Source organism: Mustela nivalis, assembly GCF_964662115.1.
Source record: "Mustela nivalis genome assembly, chromosome: 2".
Lineage (NCBI taxonomy): Eukaryota > Metazoa > Chordata > Mammalia > Carnivora > Mustelidae > Mustela > Mustela nivalis.
Genome location: NC_139021.1, coordinates 147925788 through 147950186, shown reverse-complemented (window position 1 = coordinate 147950186; position 24399 = coordinate 147925788). Strand labels below are relative to the sequence as shown.

At 40.4% G+C, this 24399-nt stretch overlaps 1 protein-coding gene across 8 annotated transcripts; it reads left to right on the top strand.

Annotated features, from left to right (window-relative positions):
• Window positions 1-1755: 1755 nt before the first annotated feature.
• On the top strand, window positions 1756-23772 carry NCOA4 (nuclear receptor coactivator 4). Of its 8 annotated transcripts, none has more exons than XM_082718814.1 (10): window positions 1756-2010; window positions 14968-15122; window positions 16359-16499; window positions 16681-16769; window positions 17293-17401; window positions 17944-18033; window positions 18588-18731; window positions 20028-21038; window positions 21658-21798; window positions 22172-23772. In XM_082718814.1, the coding sequence occupies exons 2-10, from the start codon at window positions 14982-14984 to the stop codon at window positions 22175-22177; spliced, it is 1872 nt and encodes a 623-aa protein (XP_082574940.1). In that variant the 5' UTR covers window positions 1756-2010; window positions 14968-14981; the 3' UTR covers window positions 22178-23772. The 8 variants fall into 8 exon arrangements, with proteins under 8 accessions (XP_082574940.1, XP_082574938.1, XP_082574943.1 ...); XM_082718812.1 differs by having other exon boundaries at window positions 1880-2010; window positions 18585-18731; XM_082718817.1 differs by having other exon boundaries at window positions 1881-2010; window positions 20193-21038.
• The last annotated feature ends 627 nt before the right edge of the window (window positions 23773-24399 follow it).

The following is a 24399-nucleotide window of genomic DNA, read 5'->3' as shown; positions in this document are numbered from 1 at the left end:
TCTTCCTTCCTTTTCTTCAGAAAGCATCCTCCATACTGTGTCCCACATATACCCTTGTGTTTGCTTGAGGTTAGGACAGGGTTTTTGTTGTTGTTGTTGTTGTTGTTGGTTTGGTTTTGTTTTCCAAAGTAAGCTCTAGACACAATGTGGGGCTTGATCTCATGACCCCAAGAGCAGGAGTCCCATATTCTATCAACTGAGCCTGCTAGACACCCTAAAGTTAGGGCAGTTTAGATCGGATGGCCTGGGAGAAGCACCTCCAAGACCACACACATCCTGATGGGGTATTAAAAGGCAGGGATTCTGCCTTGTAGATGGAAATGGCTTGGGTGCAGGGCTCTAGTATCGTTTGCTGCATACAGACCACCCCAAAATGTCGGAACTTACGGAACTTACGTTTTGTGACAGTGACAGTGTTAATCACCTCTTGCTGTTTCTGTGTTAGAGAATATTTGTTCACTCAACAGCTTTTTACTGAGTCCTTGGGCTAGATAGTGATCAGAGCCTGGGGCTAAGCAATGCACCAGAGAAACAATGTCTCTGCTGTCCTGGGGTTTAGAGTCCAATGTGTATGTGACAGATCACAAACAAGCAAACAGTCCTCTTTTGAACAATCTGCAGGCAATCGGTGAAGAGCTATATTTTTCCTCTGCCCCTGAACCCAACCTGTTTAAACATGCTATGTAGACTAGTTGAGCAATCTAGGCAGGCCCTATAGTGTTTTGATCCTAAGATAATTAAAAAGTGCTTTGTTCACTTTTAGTCACACAAAAGTATCAGTTCAGAGTCTGTATCTGAACTGGAGAGGGGGATGAGAAAATTAAGGGTCAGGTATGTCTTGGCTTCTTCTGCCAGTGGCAGTGTTTAGGATTATATTCTTCCTTTTGAGGCTTTTGTGGACTTCTCCAACATGCCTTGCTGTTCCTTCTTCTCAGCACCCCTTCCACTACATGCTCTGACTGCCTTTTAGCATCTGTATTTAAACCCATGCTTCCCATTGCCTTCTGCAGAGATTGCTTTGCCCCTTGCCACTCTTGGGTGGGTCCTACTTAGATGGTCTTTCACCTTGCTGGGAAACATGGAGAGCAGATAGCTGAGTACTGGGGACCTCTGTCAAAGTTGAGACAGAAAGATTCCTGTATGAGTATCTGGTCACAAATAAACAAAAAAGTGCTGATGTGGGTAATGTCACACTGTGAAAATTTTGAGAAAAGGTACAGAGTGGTGAAATGTGGAGAATGGTACAATGTGGTGCAAATGAACATATGCTTTGGAGTCAGATGATGTGGCTTGGAATCTGGACTCTGAAATTTGTTTACTAAAATTAAAAGAAGAAAGTTTTAGCCGAATATACAGGATGTAAATTTTACCACTTTAATCGTTTTTAAAGTTTACAGTTGAGTGGAATTACATCCACATTGTTGTGCAACCATCACTACGTCCATCTCCAGAACTCTCCATCATCGCAAACTGAAAGTTTATACTCATTATACAATAATTCCTCTCTCCCAGCCTGTGGCAACCACCAACGTGTTTCCTGTCTCTATAAATCTGACTTGCTCTAGGTACCCTCTGTAAGTGGAATCATACATGATTTGTCATTTTTGAGTCTTCTGACATTTATTTTTGCAAGCATAGGTTAAAGCTAAAATCTATCTTATGAGGACATTTCTTGTGAGGGAATCACTTAGGATAATCCTTGGCACAGAGTGTGCCTGCAGCACTTTTTTGCTTCACTTCATCTGATTTATTTAGAAAGGGTGGAGAAGGACACGGATATCGAACGCCTGAAAGAGTGCGCGCCTGCGCTCTGTGCTCTCTAGAGGGCGGACAAGGGCTTTGCGCTGACCGGAGAGAATATCTCGCGAGACTGTCAGACGTGTGGCGTGAGGCGTGGGAGGAAGGTTGTGCTCTCGCGAGAACTCTTCCTTTCGGCTCCTTACTTGATCCGGCCGGTCTCTCTCCCACGAAGCTTCCACTCCGATCGCCAGGGGCGGCCACTTGGAGCTGGTAAGAACCGCAGGTCGAGGGCTGGTCCGGGGTGCCATGACCGCTTGTTCGCCGGGCATGGGCCTGCGCTTCCCGGCGGGTCTTTACCTCAACCCGTCCGCCCCTCGGGGTAGGGTGGGGGTGTCACCTTTTCTTGACTGTTGGCTGCTCTGAGCCTGTCCCCTCCCCAGCGCTTGACACGAGCTCTGCCAGGGGATCACCACCTTCTGCCCGCCCGCCTTCTCCCGGCCCCGGGAGTGACAGCAGCAAGGTTTAGCGTGCCCTCGCCAGGACCTCATGGATGCGAAGAGGTCCCGGTTTTCCAGAACGGGCGCAGAGCATATCCATTCCCAAACTGTTGGGTGAAAACGCGAGGAAGATGATGTTTTTTCGGCCGTCTGTGTGCCAACACAGCGTTACCTACCCTCTCATGTAATACTCCCCACAATCCGAGAGGTAGCTTGATTCTCTCCTTTTTTACAGAGAAGAGCACGTTTGCTCATTCCTTGATTCATCCCACCAGCGATCATTTATTCATTGCCTACGTGTTCAGCCTTTGTTGAGGCCACAGCAATGAGGGGGGGGGGGGCACAACGCTTATTTTCGTGAAAGTAAATTCCTGTGGCGGGTAACAGTAATATAAAACAGTCTTAGTGCCATGTGATATAAGATGGGATGATGCGATCCAGAATGACAGCGGTCAAAGCTGTCAGATGGAAAAAGCAGCTTTTTCACAATACCTTTTTCCGGTGTTTTCTAATCAGGATAAGGTTCACCATCGCATAACAGTATTTTGGATAGGTTTATCTTTCCACCGCCAGCTTGGTGATCTGGAAATGTGGTTGTAAGGACTCTTGAGTTTTTTCTTGGGGTGAGGATGAGACAGGTAATCATGGTTGCCTCATTTCTGTACTGGGGCCCTAGCGTGACATTTCTGAACTTTAAAGACTGTCAGACCCTCTAAGGAAGACTTACGCAAATGCTACCGTGGTGGGGCTGGGGGTGCATGTGCCTTGCGGCTTACGGAAATTACTTGGTTTGCTCTTTGGAATGTTTGCTAGCTTGCCTCTTTGTTAAGAGAAGTGAGATAATATATTTAAGTTCTAGCCCAGTAATATTCCTCACATTTTATTTTTCCTTCCCCCTCTTCTACGGGACTTTTGTCCTTGGGTGGGCAGGGAAAATCCTAGGGGTTTAAAGTTTTGTGATATTTTGTGTCTAAATAAACCTCTACAATTACATTACTACTGTTGGACAGGTAGGTATTTAAAAAGTGGAAAAGCACAGTGAGCTGTGTAAGGGAAGGAAAATGTGATTCTCAGAGGGGGAGGAGATATCCTATTCTAGAATTACATAGGACACGCCTAGCCACCCGATTTAAATCAGCTTAGCTGTGCCAGAATTTCAGGAACCTGTGGAGGGGCTTCAGAAAACTGCAGGATATTCTGATACATCCCTACCCCCATCTAAAAATCTCTTGGCTCGTGTTTTATAATACTTTCCTTCTGAGAGTAAGGGTTAGCATACTGGAAAAAATTCAGAAACAGTCATCATTGCTGCTGGTGTATTTTTAACTCTCAGTGTCTTATTTCAAAGAATTAGTATGTTCTGCTGAATTTTTGGTGAATCAGTGGCACAAATTCTCCTCTAGGTAGGAAGTTCACCATTGTGCTCAGGGACTGTCATAAGTATATGTCAGTGTAGTCACTCAGTAAATATTTGTTGAGTAAATACATAAACTCTTAGTATTGAAGTGATCCCTTTAACATATATTGTGTGGCTAAAGACTTTAGACTCAGACCTGAGATTAAATCTTAGTTCCTCTACCTGGAAGCTTGTGATTATAGGTGATACATATTTAACTTCATCAAGCCTTACGATCTTTATTTTTATTTTCTTTTTAAAGATTTTATTTATTTATCTGACAGAGAGACAGATAACACGTAGGCAAAGAGGCAGGCAGAGAGGCAGACAGAGAGAGAGGAGGAAGCAGGTTCCCCTCGGAGCAGAGAGCCCCATGCTGTGCTTGATCCCAGGACCTTAGGATCATGACCTGAGCGGAAGACAGAGGCTTTAACCCACTGAGCCACCCAGGTGCCCCTAGACTCTTTATTTTTAATGAATTATGGTGATAATATGTACTTTAAATGTTTGTGGGGACTAAATGGAAAGTTTAAAAAAAGAAACCCTTGGCACATACATGTATTAAATACTTACTGAATTCATTCAGAAAATATTTATTGAATACCTACTATATAACAGTGTACAAAAAGACAAAGTTCCTTCCTGGGTAGAACTTACCTCCTAATGTGTTTTCTGAAGTGGGGTCAGAAAATAAATGGTTTCTACATGTCAGATTATCATAAATACTGTAGAATATATTAAGGGGGAGTGTATGGAAGAAAGATTTATTTTGTATAGGATAGTGAGGAATGGCTTCACTGCAAAGACAGCCTAAGTAAGTAGTAGTCAGACACCCTAAGGAAGTGAAGGAGTGGGCATATGGATATCTGGAGGAAAGTGCAAGGGCCCTGAGGCAGAAGTATCCTTGGTATGCTGGAGGAGCAGCAAGGAGGCATTTGTGGCTGGACTGAGTAAGCAAAGAGGTGAGGAGAGAGGAGTAGGGAGCAGTCATGAGGTTTCTGTAGGGATACTGGAGAGATACAATGGTGACTTATTAAGTTGATGAGCTACATAATAAAATGTGTTATTATCATTCTACCATCATTTAACTCTCACCAGAAGTAATAAAAATAGCTACCTATTATACTAATATAGGTATCCTCTGGTTTTTTAAAGCTTGCATTATGCCACTTTGCTTTATGAAAGACCTGCATTTGTGTCTGTTTTCGATAAGTGAAAGAAATCCAAAGAGGATTTTGCGTTTTATAAAAAAGGGCAAAAACCCAAAAATGATGTTCAGCATTTGTTTTGTTAAGGCAGTATGCAGTATGCGCCCCAGCAGCTAGAGTGGCACTGCCAAGCTCCTTCCCTGGGAGTTACACTCAGCATCTCAACATCAGGCCACCACAGCTTTGAACTGTGTCTCTGAGGACCAGTGCTTTATCTCAATTAATTTTGTGCATCTGACTTTTTCAGTAGCCGGAGCCTCAGACAATAAAGATTTATCACTGTGCATGATACACAATAGAACGTGCTCCTGGTTCAGAGAGCACTTTTTTAGGCATTGCTGAAACCAGTGAATTTAGTACTTTTGTTTGCATACCAGGTAGGTTGCAAGTCTAAAGTGATTATAATCAGGTATGTATGTATGGATTGTATGTATTGGATTAAGTTCAGTTTGATGGAGGCACTATAGATATCCATGGCATTTTTGTTACTATTCCTGCTACTTTCTTAAAGCTTTTATCTACAACTTAGATTTTGGCTTTGTTTTCATTATGGATATGTCTGAATGCTTTGTTTCAGCATAGAACACACGAACAAGGTGAGTGGCCTAGGTGATATGGGGGCCAAGATGAGCACTTTTACTTGAGTAGCTTTAGATAGTGTCTCTAAATAGTGTGCTTGTCAGAGGAGCTGCTGCTGTATAGTTCTTCTCACCTTGTCTTTGCTTGTTAAATTTTAATATTTGCTATAATTTATAAAAATCACATCAAGTCTACAATACCTCAGAGCCTGACATGGTAATCATCCTCTTTGAATTAGGTAGATTCACTGGCAAGAGAATAAAATAGTTATTTTTTTAAAACAGTGTTTCATCTTTTTTTTTAATTAAGATTTTATTTATTTGGGGGCATCTGGGTGGCTTAGTGGGTTAAGCCGCTGCCTTCAGCTCAGGTCACCATCTCAGGGTTCTGGGATCGAGCCCCACAGGAGGCTCTCTGCTCAACAGGGAGCCTGCTCTTCACCCCCACCCCCGCCTGCCTCTCTGCCTGCTTGTGATCTCCGTCTGTCAAATAAATAAATAAAATCTTTAAGAAAAAAGGATTTTATTTATTTGACAGAGAGAGAGAGCGCGCACATGAGTGTACACCTATGAGGGAGAAGCAGGCTTCCTGCTGAGCAGACCTCTATGTGCAGCTCTATCCCAGGAGCCTGAAATAATGACCTGAGCCTAAGGCAGATGCTTAACCTACTGAGCCATCCAGGCATCCCTAAAATAGTTATTTTGAAGCCGTTCTTTTTGATTCTGATGTGAATGATTCATTCTAATTCTCTTAGCCATTCTTATCCCAAGTCATCATCCCTGATTTTTGCCTGGCTTGATTATTCACTGGAATCAAGATGTTATTCTCTGGTGGTAGAAGTATGTCTGGGGACACTTGAGACGTACTATTCCTCTTACCCAGTGCCTAGAGTACTCTACAGATGTGACAGTTTGGTTCAATGAAGGAGTGAACTGACCATATAGGTTAAAAGGTTTTTGATTGCCAGTTTAGTTGCAGATAAGAAATTAAGTCTTTTAATACAAGTACTGATTTCATAAGAACATAATCTTAGGTGTATTTTGAATTTAATTTTGACATTATTGCTAGTCCCCTGGGCTTGAAAGAAAAAAATTATTACTTGTTCACTTCCTGTTGGAAAAAACCACAAGATATTTATCATACAATTAGGGATAAAATGGTATTATTGCTGTGATGGTAGATGTTTTCCTATCCTTGATTGTATTATGGGCAGAAGTTTCAAGTTGAAAATAGGGCCCCAGTTCTGAAAGCCAACCAAACTGTTGTGGTGTCAGCTAGAATTTCTGTGGTACTGCAAAAATCTTAGGAAAAAAAAATCCTGAGTTGGCTCAAGTACTTAACTGTGCTGAAGTACAGTTAATATTTCCCCCTTTAACTCACAGACTTCCTGATGTTTGTGAGTCTCTATAGCTGAACTTTGGCAGGTCTGGACTGAGGAAAGATGCTTTATCTCAGTGCCTGTTCTGGGATCATGGTGTCAGTGGCAATACCCTTGCTAGTTTTGTCTTGTTTCAGAGAAAACTAAAAGTAGCATTACACTAGAAACATTTCCACTTCTGAAAAACCTTCCTGAATTAATGTAGGCCTTAAGTGTGACATCAAGTTAGTTATCTATGTTTAATGAAGAACTATACTTAATCTGGCTAGTCTGAACTTGAACATTTGCTTATCATTTATTCATCTATCCATTTATCAAACATAAGTTAAGTCTTTGTTAAATTTAGGGTCATAGCACTGCACAACTTCAGGGACACCATTCTCTTTATGTCAGTGCAATAGAGCATGTAAAGTGAAGAGGGTTGGTAATGCCAAGACACCCTTATCAGGCTATCTGTTCAGCATTAGGGTGTACAAAGCCAAATAAAACATGATACCTTCTCCTGGAGGTCTCAAGCTAAGGAGGCAGACATGTAACATGTAATTAGAGTAACATGTTATAGGTGTCATGCTGGAAACCTGTCCTGATTAGAGTGGGTCCAGAGGAAGGAGCATATAACTCTGTTGGCCCAAACTAGTGAGGAGTGGGGTTGCTGGGTCAGGAAAGGCGTCAAAGTGGTGGGACTTGAGCATAGTTAGAAAAGCATACAGGTAGGAAGAAGGGAACTGATATTGCTGGTGGAGAGCACTGGGAGAGCCAAGCTGGACAAGGTGAACCAGCCTGGATGATTGTGGATAGAATAGCTGTGTAGCAGGTCACAGTGTGGGGCTGCCCTGAGGAGATAGCAGAAGAATCATGTTGGAGCAAGAAAATAGAGAACTTTATTAACTTTGTAAGAAATTTGGACTTTATGGGAGCCTGGGTGGCTCAGTGGGTTAAGCCTCTGCCTTTGGCTCAGGTCATGATCCCAGGGTTCTGGGATCGAGCCCCGCATCGGGCTCTCTGCTCAGTGGGGAGCTTGCTTCCTCCTCTCTCTCTCTCTCTCTGCCTGCCTCTCTGCCTACTTGTGATCTCTCTCTGTCAAATAAATAAATAAAATATTAAAAAAAAATTTGGACTTTATCCTATATGCAAGTAGGGAGTCATTGGAGAGTTATAGTTTATGTTATCTCTAAATGAGATGATCTGCTAGGAGTGGATGGTTCTCTTGTTCTGAGACAGCATAGAAATCTTGAAGCAGAAGAGAGGTAAAATAGAAACATTTTATAAGGATGTAAGGGCAAATAATGAAGTTTAAGGGCCTTCAAAGTAGTTTAAATGCAGAATTCTAGATTTCTTTTTTTTAAGATTTTTTTATTTATTCTGGGCGCCTGGGTGGCTCAGTGGGTTAAAGCCTCTGTCTTCGGCTCAGGTCATGATCCCAGGGTCCTGGGATCAAGCCCCACATTGGGCTTTCTGCTTAGCAGGGGGCCTGCTTCCTCCTCTCACTCTCTCTCTCTGTCTGCCTCTCTGCCTACTTGTGATCTCCGTCAAAAAAATAAAATCTTTAAAAAAAAAGATTTTTTTATTTATTCACTTGAGAAAGAAGCAAGAGCATGAGCTGGGAGGAGGAGCAGAGGAAGAAGCACACTCCCCACTGAGCAGGGAGCACTACCGAGGCTTGATCCTAGGACCCTGTGATCATGTCCTGAGCTGAGAGCAGACATGTAACCACTGAGAAACCCAGGCACCCCTGGAATTCTTCTGGATTTTTATGATTTTTTCCTCCATAGTCTTTATGTTTATATAAAATTGAATAAATCACATCATTTAATAACAACTAAAGCTGGCATAAGCTGACAGAACAAACACTAACTCTCAGTTACTGTAACTCAGGAATTCAAGTGAGGAAGAGCTGGCGCATTTAGTGTGTGGAGGCGCTGGTCAGGATCTTTTAGAGAGGGTGTAGAGGCTACCGGTTATGTAGGTGATAGCACAGTTTCTACTGTATTTACACTGTATTTTATAGGGGCATCTAAAAGATGAAAGTTCTTGACATCAGTTATATTTTAATTGAGAATTCCTCCCTTCTAGCCATTTGACTTCAAGTACAAAAGGCCAGAAAATTTAAACTTTAATCATTTAGAAGTATGTCTAATTTTTCATCTTTACAAAATGTGTTATCCAATGAAGAAGAAATTGTTTTCTCCTTATTTCTGGTAATTAATATCTGAAACGGGATCCCAGAAACTTTGTGCATCATAGATAAAACAGAGCCTCCACAAAGTCTGTTCATCTGAAATCTGAGGGTTTCCTAATTGAAGGTGATGGCCATTAGTGTTTCCTTTGTCTTTTTTCATATGGTTTTGCTTTACTCTTACTATTTACAAAAATAAAACTATTTTTGTGTATGCACATGAAACCATAAGCATAGACAAGAGCAAATTTTTTACATTAATAAAATGGATTGAAAGGGAATGACTAGTGCTGTCTAGATTTTGTCTTCTGGCCTGATTGGATATACAGGCTGTAAGGGTTGTTTTTGGAGAAAAGGACACCAAATTAGTCGTACTATGAGCATGAGAATCAAACAGGAATACTGTATGCCAGGTACTGTCGTAAACATTTTACATATAATTCATGTAATTCTCATTGAGTTGGCGACAGTAATAATGGACACCTGGAACAAAAGGCGAGGGCTGAACTCCAGCTGTGCTGACAGTGGTTATCTCGGAGGCATAAACTACTGGGCAGGGACATGCCAAGAATAACTCGGTAAGCCTTCAGAAGACCCACGGTTGTTATTTCTCTGTAGTGAAGAGCAGCAAAATCCTTAAGCCGTAGACGCCTTGACGACTTGGAGCGCGGAGCGGGGTGGCCAGAGGCTACGAGCTGGAGCATCTGGGTCTAGGGGAGTTTGGAGAGCGGCCCCTGGGAACCGGCTTCCGGAAGCGGCGGGGCGGGGAGGGAGGAGCCACGCCCGAGCTTTTCCAGCTGCTGCGGGGGCCTGGGGTTGTCGGGGGAGGGGAGGTGCCCGAGTGGGCGGAGCCTCTCTGCTCGTCCCCGGCGCCGACGTGCGCGCTCCCAGCCGCCGAAGTCTGCGGCCAGTATCAGGCGGGGTGGGACGTGGTTCGTGGCCTCGGGAACCTTCGGCACTCCAGTCGTGGTCAAAGCGGCTCCGGTTCGGCAGGCTGGTCGCGCGGCGGAGACCCGCCTGTGAGGTTCGTTGGGTAGCCCAGGGGCGCTGCCGGAGCGCTTGGAGACTCTTACCACGCTGGGGTGTGGAAGGGGGCTCTGCGGCCCCGGCTGTGCGCATGCGTGCTGAGCGGTGACCCCTGAGGGCTGCGGGTTCCAGGGACCGTACCGCGGCTTCGTAGGGCTACTGTGCTCTTAGAAAGTGTTGGGGAACCTGGAAAGTTGCATGAATCATTGTTGCTTTTAACTAGAAAAGTCTTACTTGGCATTAGGTGGGGAATTTTGTAGTCGGTTTGCAGTTACTGCTTCGGAAAGATGATGTGCTCGGTTGCAGTATTTAACAAGTATACAGCGAAGTAAACTCTGAAGTGTAAATCTTAAAATATGCTATCGTGATTTCGTGGTTACTTATTTTGTGTAAGTCTCTTCAGGTATTAACCTTTATTTGCGAGGTGTAAAAAAAGTTACGGAGAATCAGATCCTGAATTTCAAAAATACTTGTGTTCGTAAAGAATTAAAAGTGGGCTGAGGCTAGGGTAGGACATACATAGCATTTGAGTGAATGAACTGTGAAATAAAAAAATAACCTTTTTTAAACAATAACGTGTGATGAAGAAATGTCTCAAGGTAATGTGGAATATTAATTACTTCATAATTAATAATTTTTTTCCGGAAAATTCTAATCTATATTGTCTCATCAAAGATAACCAAATTGGCATTATTTCAGATTTAGTAATCCATACAACACAGATGTATGCTGTGGATTGCTTTTTCAGGGCGTGGGCTTCTAGCAATGATTTGGATGCCAGGAAAATAAAAAGTGGAAAATTTTTTTGGGAGAGGAGGGGCAGGTGGAAAGGGTGACAGACAGTGAGAGCTAGAAGGTGCAGTTAGAGATGACCTGGCCTAAGCCTTCAGATAGACAAATGGAACTTCGATTGTGATACAGATGAGGGATCAGAATCAAGGTCGCTTGCTGTGTCCTTCATACTTGGCACTGGTATTTGGCAGTGTTTTGATTATTCCGAAACTATCATGACATGCACAGGTACTATTTGTTAGCATTATCCAAGGAAGAAGTTCTAAATATAGTCATAATTTCATTGGGGAGGGTATGTACTATGGTGGGTGCTGTGAATTGTGTAAGACTGATGAATCACAGAGCTGTACCCCTGAAACAGGTAATACATTATATGTTAATGTCATAATTGTCATAATTTATTGAGGATTATGAAAATGGACAGAATCTTGGTGGAAGTTACTCCAGTAGCATGCCAATGGAATGTTCATTCTTGGTTTTTTTTGGGGGGAATGTTAATTTCAAACTTTAGTATTGGCAAATAAAAGTAATTTGTGGGTGATAAGACACTAAAGGAAGAACAAGCTGGTCAGAGAGCATCCAGGACTAGACCTTAGGAACTTTAGTTCTGAACTCAAGCCTGTGGTCTTTAGATGGGTTGTTTAAATTGTCTGGGCCTTAGTGGCTTCATCTGTAAAATGAGAACAGTCTACAAAAGAGATGGCTAAGAGATTTTCAGCTTCAAAGTGTGGTTTGTGCTGGTCACTAGAGGGTTATAGCTTTTTGGAAATTTTATGGTTAAACCGCATGATAATGATTTAGCTTCATTTGTGGTTGGTTGCTCAATCCTGGTTTCATGATCTTTGGGTTTCATAATTAGATTTGTGCAAAGATAGCATGTATAGTTTGTAGAACTCTTTGGGGAGAGCTCTAGGTTTTTCTGGAGCTTTCTTTATTTGAGGGGTGCGTGTATCTCTCCCTTCTCCTTCCTCCTTCCCTCCAAACCTAGTAGGACATGAATCCTAGAGGCAGGAAAGTTTTAGAAGCACTTAAACTTTTGACTTTGTCTAAAAAAATGTACATTTAAGACAGTCTTCTGTTGAAGGTGGTGGGGCAGTGACAGATGGGCTCTAAAGACCCTTATTAACAAGATGACTGCGTTGAAGGATAACATGCGAAAACATGTGATAAATATGTGGGGAAAATCAGTTTTGTAACTTAAATCTCATCCTGCCTTCTGTTCATAGCTGATAAAAGAGAAAACCCAGTTTGTGTACTTTTGCCATTTTTTGTTACTATTGAATAGTTTTTATAGTACTTGTAATTGAATTCAGAAGACCTACTTTAGGGATCTAGTAATAATAGCACTTTGATGCATTTGACTTTGCCACCTGTGTGATCTAGAGCTCGGGTTTGGCATTGTGAAGTACATTTTAATTTATTATTTATATACTTACTTTTTAAAAAAGGTTTTGGGTTTTTTTTTTTTTTTTGGTCAGAGGGAGCGTGAGTGCACACAAGCAGGGGGAGCAGCAGGTAGAGGGAGATGCAGGCTCCTCGCTGAGCAAGGAGCCTGATGTGGGACTTGATCCTAGGACTCTGAGATCATGACCTGAGCCAGAGGCAAACACTTAACCGACTGAGCCACCCAAGTGTCCCAGTACATCTTAATTTAATTTTATTGATTGCATTTTACACTGTGCCAGGCATTATGGCATTCCATACAAATGATGAAGACCTAAGAATGGGAAATTTGGCACAATTTGGAAAGACAGCTAAATATGCCTTGCATGTAACTTTTAAGTGCAGAGTGAAGCAACTTTTGGTAATGAGGTGACACTAGCTCTCCACATATGAGCCAGCAGTTCAGTTGTGTTGCACAGGTATTGTTCAGGGTCTCGACAGTGTGCACTAAGTGTACACTAATGCCTGTGCTTAAAACAGGTCAGTTTTACAGTGTGAAAAAGAAGTTAGCAAAATAGTTACAGCTGGCCTTTTGAGGGTTAAAAAAAAATTCTACAAATATTTCTGTCAAATTTAGTTACGGAGGCCCTTCCTTTTTAGAGGTCATTATGGGGAAACAGATTGAGATAGCGAAATAACAGGGAAGTTACAAAGTTTCCTGAATCTTTCAGTTTCTTAGAGGATCTCTAGTTCCTCAGTATGTATCTTTCCCTGAGATTCTCAAAAGAAAGCCTATTAGGTTTCTTCTTCCCATCATTTTATTTAAGGATGGGGGTCATACCACTTTTGTCCCTTCCCAGCTTTTAGCTAGCTATGTGGTCCTGAACCCTAGGCTTGCAGGTACAGTCTAGGCCAGAAGTCACTTGCTTTCAGATGAAGAGTCAGCCTTTTGGGGGACTCTACACTGGGTAGGCTGCCATTCAGCCAAAAACTGGCTTCTTTGAGAAGGTCTCTGCCTTCAGAACTGACAGGAGGTTCTTTCACGTGTTCCCTCAGATGTCTCCTGGTAATCCTCCTCTACTCCCTTTGGGTGATTCTGAACAAATCTAAGTCTTTTCAAGCGGTCACCAAGTATTTGAGTGTCGTAATCAAGTCCTCCCAGAGACTTATCTAGGCTAAACAGCTTCCCTTCCTGGAGAAATTTTTCATGGTTTGAAGGTCCCTTTGCCTGTTAAACTTGTTAATCAGAAAGAAATTTTAAATTTAGTTTAATAAACATGGAACAGCTTAGTCCTGTGACAACCACTATACTGTTGGTAAATGCAAATGGTGTGTTTTCTCTCGGACCCAGCACAGTGCTAACTCATATAGAGGTTACTTTCAATTAAAAATCTTCATCCTTTTAAAAAACATTTTATTCTCTTCCACTTTGTCCTCCCCCATTCAAGTTTTAAAAATTTACATTTAGTTTTATCAAATTTAACAGCTGTGTAGAGATTGTTGTGGAATCTTTTTATCAAAGTCACTTGTTAACTGCAACTGTAATATCTGCTTTCTGTTTTTTTTTTTTTTTTAAATCCATGTAATTAGGGGAAACAGGGGAGTTTGGGGGAAAACATACCTCTAAAAACTTTATAGACTGGCTTCATTCAGTCTTCTATCCTTTTGAGTTGTTTGTAAAAAATAATCTTAGGATTCCATTTAGTTGTACCTGTTTATCTCATATTCACTTGTCCCCAGAGATAGGATATCACCTTGACACAGGACATACTGTTGAGCATCCAGATAGAGTGTGGCTGCAAGACTACATTGAGTGGCTGGTTTAGTAGAATTGTCTGAGAAGGAGATAACTTTGATGTCATCGGGCTTAGTGAACACCTGCTGAGTTACATTGATTACTGCTTTTCTCTAAGTGTTTAGAAACTATCTCTGATTCTAGATCTATCTACGATAGACACCACACTTCTTCCAGTGGTTTTTGTCAAACTTTTGCTTCATTGTTTTTCCAACCACCTCTGTCTCAGTCTCTTATCATTTTATCATTGCTTGTGTGCTGTTCTTTCCACTTCTGTTTCTTATCTCTTGTAAACCTAAGATGATTAGAAAACTCTGTAATTTCTCATACCAGTGCCTGTAAGCACCTCCCTTATATCAGAATCCTTTGAAATTACTTTGTTAGATTTACATTCTTGAGAGCATCCTACCTATGAAACCATTCCTAAAGCCTTTCTAAATTAAAAAAAAAAAGTCCCACCTTAAAGAAAATAATTTAAAATTTACATTTTCCTAATCAATTTAGGTAAGTGCCAGATCCAAACAATGTTCTTAATTCTCCTTACCAAGTTAGTAGTTTTTAGTTGCTTTTCAAAGTAATTACGAATCCTTCTAGACCTTTCAGAACAAGAACATGTGCTCCCTATGTGTGTTATAAATAGAAACTTGCACCGTAGTGTTCTTTTAACTTCCTGGAGGCCATTTGCCATATCAGTTCAGGAAAATTAATGCCTTTTTTTTTTTTTTTTTTTTTTAGGAATAATCTGTTCACCTTTAAAATGTCACTCAAGTACATGCATAGAATTGTAGGGTAGGAATGCAGTAGTGGTGGGCAGGGAAGAAGAGGCAGTATTTATTAAGGGTATACTATGTGTCAGGTCTGTGTTGGAGGTAATCTAAGTAAGTTAGTAATTGGGAGCTGGTTGGAATGATCATTTGGGGGATGATTGAAAGGTGGTTTTTGGTTGTAATTACAGTACAATTTAGATTGTTCTTTTTTTTTTTTTTTTCTTCCAAAGGAACAGTGAGCAGAATGAGTACCTCACAGGACCAGAGTGGCTGCTCCAGTACTAGAGAGCCCCTTTTGAGGTGTTGTGATGCACGGAGGGACTTGGAGCTTGCTATTGGTGGAGTTCTCCGGGCTGAACAGCAAATTAAAGATAACCTGCAAGAGGTGTGACATGTGCTTTTTTCTTCCCTTGTCTGGACTCTCAGCACAGGGCTAGTTAGAGTATGGCTAAGGGCTTGGCTTCTCTGTGCCAACCAAAAAGTTTCACCTGATGCCTTGCATGGTATGCCTGAAATGTTGGTACCTTTGATTCCTAAGTGAAATTAAGCAGATGGTAGAAGAATCTGAAAAACCTTGTACTACCTTAAAGAGTTCAGTTCAGCATGCATTTTTAAATTGTTCCTCTGTGTGGTCCCTGTGCCAGATACTGCCCTCAGTAAAAAATAACAAAATGAATGAGTACCATACTTCCCAGCTGTGTGTCCTTGATGCATGAAGGGTGGTACTTCATCATGTCCCCTGCCATCTTTTAACTTAGTGGTGGCATGGTTTTGGTGGTGGCATGGTTCTGTAAATAACTTTATCTGTTAGATCAAGCCAGAATGAAATCTCTTTGTTCCATTGACCTAATATTATTCTATTGGTGAGTGGGAAGACCATGTATTACATGACTTTGAAATACAACTTTATTATACAGAAAAAAATTGTTTTAAAATAGTTTCTTATGTGAATTCTCATGGATAATTTATAGCTGTTCTGATTTCTGTCCTTCGGATTTTTATATTTGTTCTTTTTTGAATTGCTGTTTATGCTTCCAGAAACACTTAGTTTATAGGATTACTTAAACTGTCTGTCCTTGTGGTCTTCTGTCTGTTCACATGTAGTCGCACATCTCTTTACTGAATTGGCCTCTGTAAATAGATGGCTCATTCATAGAATGAGAAAAGGGATAAGGGCTAGCTATTAAAACTCCTGTCTTACTCCACTGGCAAATTTGTAAGACTTTAGGTTTTCAACTTGTATGGAAAACTGAGGGCCATCAGCATTACATGATCTGTCCTTTTATTTTCTCTTGATTGCTTTAGGTCATCCACATAAACCTGCTAGTCTTTGGAGAGAGGGGGTATTGAAGGAGGATTTTAGAGCTTATGAATGCTTTTATGGCTGGAATTCTTAAACTGGGTCCATGGTTTTGCTTTGGGGACCATAAATTCCAGAATTAACGGGCAAAATTTTGAGTATATAATATGTATTTTCTGGGGAGATGCTCCATAGATATGATTGGATGACGAAAAGGATTTGTGATCCCCCCCATAAGCTTAAGAAACTCACCATTCTGTGGGAAACACCATTCTTTGGGCTTTTTAACAGCAGTGAGGCTAATAGGTACATGTTTCCTAGGTCAAAGCCCAGATTCACAGCTGCATAAGCCGTCACCTGGAATGCCTTCGAAGCCGTGAGGTGTGGCTGTATGAGCAGGTAGATCTCCTCTATCAGCTTAAAGAGGAGACACTTCAGCAGCAGACCCAACAGCTCTACTGGGTAAGGAGGCTGCAAGGCAGTAATCAGTTTGAGTATGGTTTCTGGTTTCCAAAGAATGTCTTTCCTATAATGTAGCATTAATAAAGATCAGGTATAAGTTTAATTTCAAGTGCTGTTTGTTAACTTGGATATATTTGGTGCTTTTAGTATCACTGGCTACATGGTTCCATTTTTCTTACAGTTACTGGGCCAGTTCAATTGTCTTATTCATCAGCTAGAGTGCACCCAAAACAACGATCTAGCCAATCAAGTTTCTGTGTGCCTGGAGAGGTAAAAATATTTTTTACTTGTTTTGACTTTTGGCTCTTTGATTTGATGTATGTATGTTATTTTTAAAAAGATTTTATTTATTTACTTGAGAGCGATATCAGGAGAGAGCAGGAGTGGGGGGCAGTTGGAGCGGGTGGGGAGAGGGAGGAAACAGGCTCTCCCCTGAGCAGGGAGCCTGATATGGGGTTTGATTCTAAAAGCCCCAATTATAACCTGAGCCTGAGGCAGATGGTTGACCAACGGAAGCACCCAGCTGCCCCAACTTCGATGTATTTAAAAAACAAGTCAATTTTGTGTCTTATTGTATGTCTTGGATTTAACCTGACTTCTCTTTTCCTGTGATAAGATCATCTGACTTTATATACTTAATATTATACCTGATGGTACATAGTGAAGTCATCTGCCTTTGATGAGTTTCTTAGAAAAGTAAAGTACAGTCATTTCAAATCATTCACACTTTGGCTTTTGTTTTAGATTAAAATCATTATTCCTTAAAAATAGATTTTGTTTATTTTTTCTCCAGACTGGGCAATTTGACCCTCAAACCCGAAGATTCGACTGTCCTGCTGTTTGAAGCAGACACAACTGCTCTGCGTCAGGCCATCACCACGTTTGGATCCCTCAAGACCATTGTGAGTAGTGTTGATCTCTGATAATTCATAGAGCACTTCTCAGATCTGTGGACTCACAGATGGTCTTGAAAATTTTTGCTATGAATAGTGGCTTTCTTGAGCATTTGCTATGCTTCAGAAGTTTCATGTTCTGATTAAGTTGATAGAGCATTAGGCTGGTAGTTCTTGGAATGTGGAACTGACTCACTTAAAATCTCCAGAATTCATCTTGTATCCTTTTACATAACTTTTGACATTTTTCTTATAAAATCTATGACTTGAATGGTCTTTAAAATAAAAAACCAAACGGTCTCATTTGAGTCTTGTAAAAGCGGTAATACTACCAGTTCTGGTGAAGAATTCTCTTGTATAGTGAGTTATGTAGTAGAGAATTCTCAGATTTCATAACTACTTGTGTAGGGCATTGAATTTAGTGTAAAGAATATTCTAGTGAAATGATAATGCTTTGCTTATTACTTTTGAAATTGAGGAATTACAGTTTCACCTTTTTGGGATGAAAGCATAACGTTAATAAATGTGATTAATTTCCTTTCATTTTATAGCAAATTCCTGAGCACCTGATTGCTCACGCTAATTCATCGAATATTGGGCCTTTCCTGGAGAAAAGAGGTTATATCCCATTGCCAGAACAGGTAAAATGTCATTTTTGTTTCTGGTAACTAAGTTATTACTTGGCTTATTTGTCTTTTGGCTTTTGAGTAAATCACTTTTATTTATTTACTTTTTGGTACCATTTATTTGCAAAATGGCACCAGTGGAAATGAGTTAATTTATGCAATTAAACACTCCCTTTGAGACTGAATGTCAGATAGAAATTTAGAGATTTTATAGGTGTTACGAGAAAAAGGCAATTGTTGTCAATTAGTTCATAAGACATATTATCATTAGCTCTCTGATTGGGGTAGTTCTCTCTTAGGGAACCTTCTCTTTATAATTCTTAAGGCAATGTGAATAGGAATGCTAGATATTTTGAATTGAGAGCAACCCTGGAGATGATGAGCTATACTTCTTGTTTTTCTCCAACAATTTTATAATTGTTAAGATGGAGGGTTAGGGAAGTCATGTGATATGTGTGGGGTCAGTGGGAAGCCAAAATTAGAAAGTGTGGATCTCCTGCTTTTTTGGTGAACCTTCCATGGCATTTGGCATTGCCTTGTTAAGCAGCAGAGTATTATGTGATTAGCAGAAGTCAGCATCCAGCACCACGGCTGTCTCTCTCAGTGACTGGCTCCTTGGAAGCAAACCTGCCAGTGGTCGTCAGGCTCCTTACATCCCCAGCACCAACCTCCAGGACTGGCTCACCCAAAAGCAGACCTTGGAGAACAGTCAGGTGTGTTGCTGCCTTTATTGTTTCTGAGGTAGATGCAGTAGTAGTAGATGGTTTTAGTTTTTCACTTATGGTTTATGTCTTTGTTTTTTAGTTCTAAGCTGAAAATATTTTTACAACTCTTTATTACAACAGTAATACCTCTTCACTACAGATAGAAAGCTTAGAAAATGGAACCATAAGGAAATACAAACTCATAATCCCAAAATTCAGAGCTAATTACTGTAACACTTGTTTATATACTTCCATTTTTCTATGTGTACATATACTTCAGAAACATGATTCTGTAAATCCTGTTTTGACTGGATTTTTTCCACTAATAGAGCACAAATATGTTTCTCTTTAATTTCTTTCATAAAATCCTTAATAGCATATAATATTTTATTGATTGGCTCTAACTTAAACTCTAGTTTTCTAGGTATAAACAGAGTTCCCCTAAACAGCCAGGAGTTCGTTTGTGCACATTCTTGATTAGTAAAATCCTAGAAATTGCATTTCTAGATTATAATTCTGCATACCCTTCAAGACTTTGGATACATATTGCCAGTTTGACTTTCCAGGAAGTTGGTACCAATTTATATTCAGAAGAACACGCAGCAGAATATTGAGGGTGCTTCCTTCCCTGAAACTTCTTGAATAGTGACAGTCATATTTATAAGTTCCTTTTTTCTCCAAATTTGATACAAAAGTAACAATTTTACTTGTTTTGAAGTTTCTTTGCTTTTGGAGGTTGAATATTTTTCATGTTTATTAGCCTTCCTGGATGAGTTGCCTAATCATATCCTTTGTTCATTTTTGTCTTCTTTATTCATAAAGATTTTTTTAAAAAATATTTTATTTATTTGACAGAGAGGGAGAGATCACAAGTAGGCAGAGAGAGAGGGGAAGCAGGCTCCCTGCTGAGCAGAGAACCTGATGTGGGACTCCATCCCAGAACCCTGAGATCATGACCTGAGCCGAAGGCAGAGGCTTAACCCACTGAGCCATCCAGGCGCCCTATTCATAAAGATTTATTATGTAGAACTGCCAGACTCTTTTCTATCAAATATGCTACAAGTACTCTTTCCTACTTTATCTTTACTATTTTTTTTACTTTTTTTAAAACTGCAGAAAATTATTTTTTTTTTGTTATTCACGTATATAAATATTGCAGTAGAGAAATCCTGTGTCTCTTGGCCTTATCTATGTAAATTTAGAAACACTGGGCAGTGTAATAAATGTGCAGATAGAACTCTTATCATTGAATTCCAAAGCAGCCATAATGTTCTTTTGAACTAATACTGTGTACTTCTTGTGTAGACTTCTGCCAGAGCCTGCAATTTCTTCAGTAATGTCTGGGGCAACGTAAAGGGCTTAGAAAACTGGCTCTACAAGAGTCAGCAACAAGAGGTTCCTGAAAAACCAACTTCCCAAAAGTGTAACAGCCATTCTACCACCAGTTCTTACTCTGTTGAAATTGAAAAGGTTGGAGACCTGGACCTTCTTGATCAAGATGAGATGGACCTTTCTGATTGGCTGGTGACTCCTCAGGAATCCCTGGAGAAGCCTGGGAATGGCAGCTGTGAAACCAGTGAGAAGTTGAAGCTCCTGTTGCACGTGTTCCAGGAGCCCTACAGTGTGAATGATTGGCTTGTCAAGCCCGATTCCTGTACCAATTGTCGGGGCAACCAGCCCAAGGGTGTAGAGATTGAAAACCTAGGCAATCTGAAGTGCCTGAATGACCATTCTGAGGCCAAGAAACCCTTGTCTACTCTGAGCCTGATTACGGAGGATTGGCTTGTTCAGAACCATCAGGACCCATATAAAGTAGAGGAGGTATGCAAGGCCAACGAGCCCTGTACAAGCTTTGCAGAGTGTGTGTGTGATGAGAACTGTGAGAAGGAAGCTCTGTGTAAATGGCTTCTGAAGAAAGAAGGAAAAGACAAAAATGGTATGCCTGTGGAACCAAATCCTGAGCCTGAGAAGTGTACAGATTCCCTGAGTATGTGGCTCTGTCCTTCCAGAAAAGAGGCAACACAACAAGCTAAGATGTCAAAGGCAGTGGCTCCTTCTAGAATTGCTGATTCCTTCCAAGTCATAAGGAACAGTCCTTTGTCAGAGTGGCTCATCACACCCTCATGCAAAGAAGGTTGTCCCAAAGAAGTGCCTAGTATTGAAGATAGAGCTGGCAAGCAAAAGCTTATGAACCCGGCAGCCACTTCGTGGTGTCCCTTAAACACAGCTGACTGGGTCTTGCCAGGAAAGAAAATGGGAAACCTCAGCCAGTTAACTTCAAGAGAAGACAAGTGGCTACTTCGAAAGAAGGCCAAGGTGAGCACACATCAAAATAACACCCTTTGAACTATAGTTAGTAGATTTGTACTTTTTTTTTTCTTTTAAAAAGGAAAATTTTACTTGACAGAGAGTGAGAACAGGAACACAAGCAGGCGAAGTGGGAGAGGGAAAGCAGGCTTCCCTTGGGGCAGAGAGCCTGTTGTGGTGCTCGATCCTAGGACCCTGGGATCACGACCTGAGCTGAAAGCAGATGCTTAACCATTTGAGCCACCCAGGGGCCCTGATTTATACTTTAGTCATGAATCTTGTAAAAGGGCCAGATGCTTAAATATGTTAAATGTTATTTGGCCTATTAATTTTGATGGAAGATTAGTGATTCACACTGAAATTTTGGTGTATTTTCCAGACCCCCAATTCCCATCCTGCAGGAAACAATAAAAGGAAAACAAAACCCAGACTGTTATTGGCTGTTTATGGAAAAGCCATAAACTGTTGTACCATTGCTCTTGCTTATTAGAATGGCCAACATTTACAACATTATTACAACATCGCAAAATATTCCTTACAGACACTACACTATTTGGAAGATGAGTTAGGTTGGGTCTCTTGCCTCCCAGCTGTCATGTAGCAACCCACCCTTATTGTCTTCTTGCAGGAAGTATTACTTAACTCACCCCTACAGGAGGAACATAACTTTCCCCAAGACCGTTACGGCCTCCCAGCAGTTTGTGACCTCTTTGCCTGTATGCAGCTTAAAGTTGACAAAGAAAAGTGGTTATATCGAACTCCTCTACAGGTGTGTACATTCCATTAGTGTTAAAAAAGCGAGATTTTAGCTGTTTTAAATATTTTGTCTTCACTGGGAATTAACAGGACCCATTGAACTTATATTCCTGTTAATGGCATGTATGCTAGGCAAGTGAGAGTGGCTGGGGTGGGGGTGGGGATCATAACAGTTTTTCAGGTATTTCAGTTGAACTTGCTTTATGAAATAACTCGGACATACTTGAAAGTGACCCTTCAAGATGATAAAACTGTTGGGAATTTTCAAATCCTGTGTGGATTTTATCAGCCTATTTAGAAATAAATCAGCTCTAAGGAAGGTTGTGGGAGAGATGTGCTTTTATCCTATAGTGAAGTGACTCTAATCTTTCAACTTTTCTTTATAGATGTGAAAGAATGGAACACGAGTCAAACAGCTTTTCTGCAAATTTACACATCCATGGGCCGAGTGACTGTGTGTGGCTTACCAAATCATTGTGTTTCTGGATCTGACCAGTCAGCTTAGTTCCTTTCCTGTCTAATTTTTAGCTAGTGAAGAGAAATAAGTCATCAAATTATGAGTTACTGTGTAAAAGAAAAAGGCTGTTTGTTGATGCTAAGGTGATTCAGTTCCTTCTTACAGAAGTATTAACTCAGCCCTACACTAGAAATAGCATCTTGGTGGATAGGTCTTTTTCATAAGCCTCTACAGCTCCTTAGATTGGATTGTTACTAGAAGTACACTAAAACACTGTAGTTTTTAAAATGAAATAGTTGTATAATCAAGGCGTGTTGATGTATTGGAAAGCTAGTAAGCTTCCCTAAACTTTTGATTGTCCTCCTTTAGATGCTTCCCTTGCTGTGGGTTATCTTCCATTGGTGGTGGAAATGATTCTTCTGTTTAATATATAGTGTATTTCACACAAATAGTTAACCTTGCCAATGTAGTGATTTTTTTTTTTTCCTTACCAAAATGTGTGTTAACAATCTTGGCCATTTTGGACATTAATTACAAAACATTTTAACTTACATGTCTGATTCTACATTATTTTTCTCTTTTGAAAGATTCAGCTACTGCAAAATTTTGTCTTTTTCCCTTTTCTAAATATTATTAAAGTATCTAGTGAGCTCTAAAAGAGCTCCATTATTGCTTCAAGACTGTATTTAGGGTAGTCCTAGCCACTTTCAAAATATTCCGAACTACAGGTCAGAGAGCCCTAGTGCTGACTAATCAATCAAAGAACAAAAGGCAAGACATGTTGGAAATTTACTACTTGAACTATTTGCTATCCTAAGGGTTATTGGTGCATCCTGTGTAAGGGGAAGCTGAGCTTGACACCTGGTGCTTTTAACTAGGAATAAATTAAATGTCCTCTCACTGCAAGCATAGCAAATCTATACCTCTGAAAGTATTAGAATGCAGTGACATTTTAGTGAACAGGCCATTTTGAACACTTGTGCCTTGGGGGTGTTTACTGAAGCTTTATGAAAACTTGATGTCTTCTCAGTATCCTTAAAAGTCATGTCCATGCTTTAAAAGGTTTCTCTGTAGGAAATGCGATTTATAATGTTTTTAAATTCTCTAAGGTGAGATACATAGCTGCTTTCCAGGCTTTTAAACTATTAAGCCACTCAGCTTGCCTCTGTGTTATTGTTAATACTTTCCAGGTTTGTGATATGGTTTAAAAACCCTTCTGGGGAAACTTCATAGTCCCACAGTCCTTGCCATACAGCTTCATTAGACTTCTTGAACCACAGCTGAAAAGAACCTTCTATTTTTTTTTTTTTTTGCCCCCCACCCATACCACTTAGAACTTTATTAATAAAGATGGCAGGTAAAAATTTAAGGAGCCTTTTCCATTATCTTAGGTTGCAGGAAACTTCGTAGTTTTTTGAGGTTTAAGGATGTATTTCTAATTTTACATTCATCACCATGCTAATGAATATGTAAAACATTCTTTTGCATTGATGCATTTTGTACCCACTCCATTAAAAGCATTAACAGCCATAGTTGTTGTGTGTATTTGTAAGACTACCTTGTCACAAAATGTTCTACCACGTTAATCCTTGGGTAGGAGTACAGCTTAGAAACTTGAACATAAATTGTTTTTATATTCACTTATATATCAATATATTTTATGAATCTTAAATTAGTAAAAGGTATATTACTAACTTCATTTTGAGTCTTTTCCTGCAGACTTCAGAACTGCTATTCTAATTTTTAACCTGCTTTTTATGAAATATATTAAACTCATTTTTAAAAAGAACTAGAGGCCTTTAGCTAAGGTTCAGAGCTTTCCTATCAAGACTCCTTAGTAGGTGCATGCCAAAGGCCCTACTTTTCCTCTTTCCCTTCATAATAATTACCAGTTGTTTAGTATTACATATATGTATAACCTGCAGTGCAGTTTTATTTAACTTTATTTCATAGGTGAGAAAACAAACTCAGAAATTAAGTACCTTGCCCTTACCTCCCTTAGCTTTCCCAAGACCACCTTAAACCCTTGTAGCTTGTCCCCTTCCTCTGATTATGTTTCTAATTACCCTCCATGAGATGACGACTCAATGAGTAGAGTTAAGCATGATGGTTGGACAGACTAACAACACTACTCTAAGGGCATAATGGTTAATCTCA

Excerpts from the sequence above, each read along its gene's own strand:
- NCOA4 (XM_082718812.1), top strand. The coding sequence starts at position 14,982 with ATGAGTACCTCACAGGACCAGAGTGGCTGCTCCAGTACTAGAGAGCCC. Across the intron at positions 15,123-16,358 it reads TTAAAGATAACCTGCAAGAG|GTCAAAGCCCAGATTCACAG; the intron begins GTGTGACATGTG and ends CATGTTTCCTAG. Across the intron at positions 18,034-18,584 it reads ATATCCCATTGCCAGAACAG|CAGAAGTCAGCATCCAGCAC; the intron begins GTAAAATGTCAT and ends TTATGTGATTAG.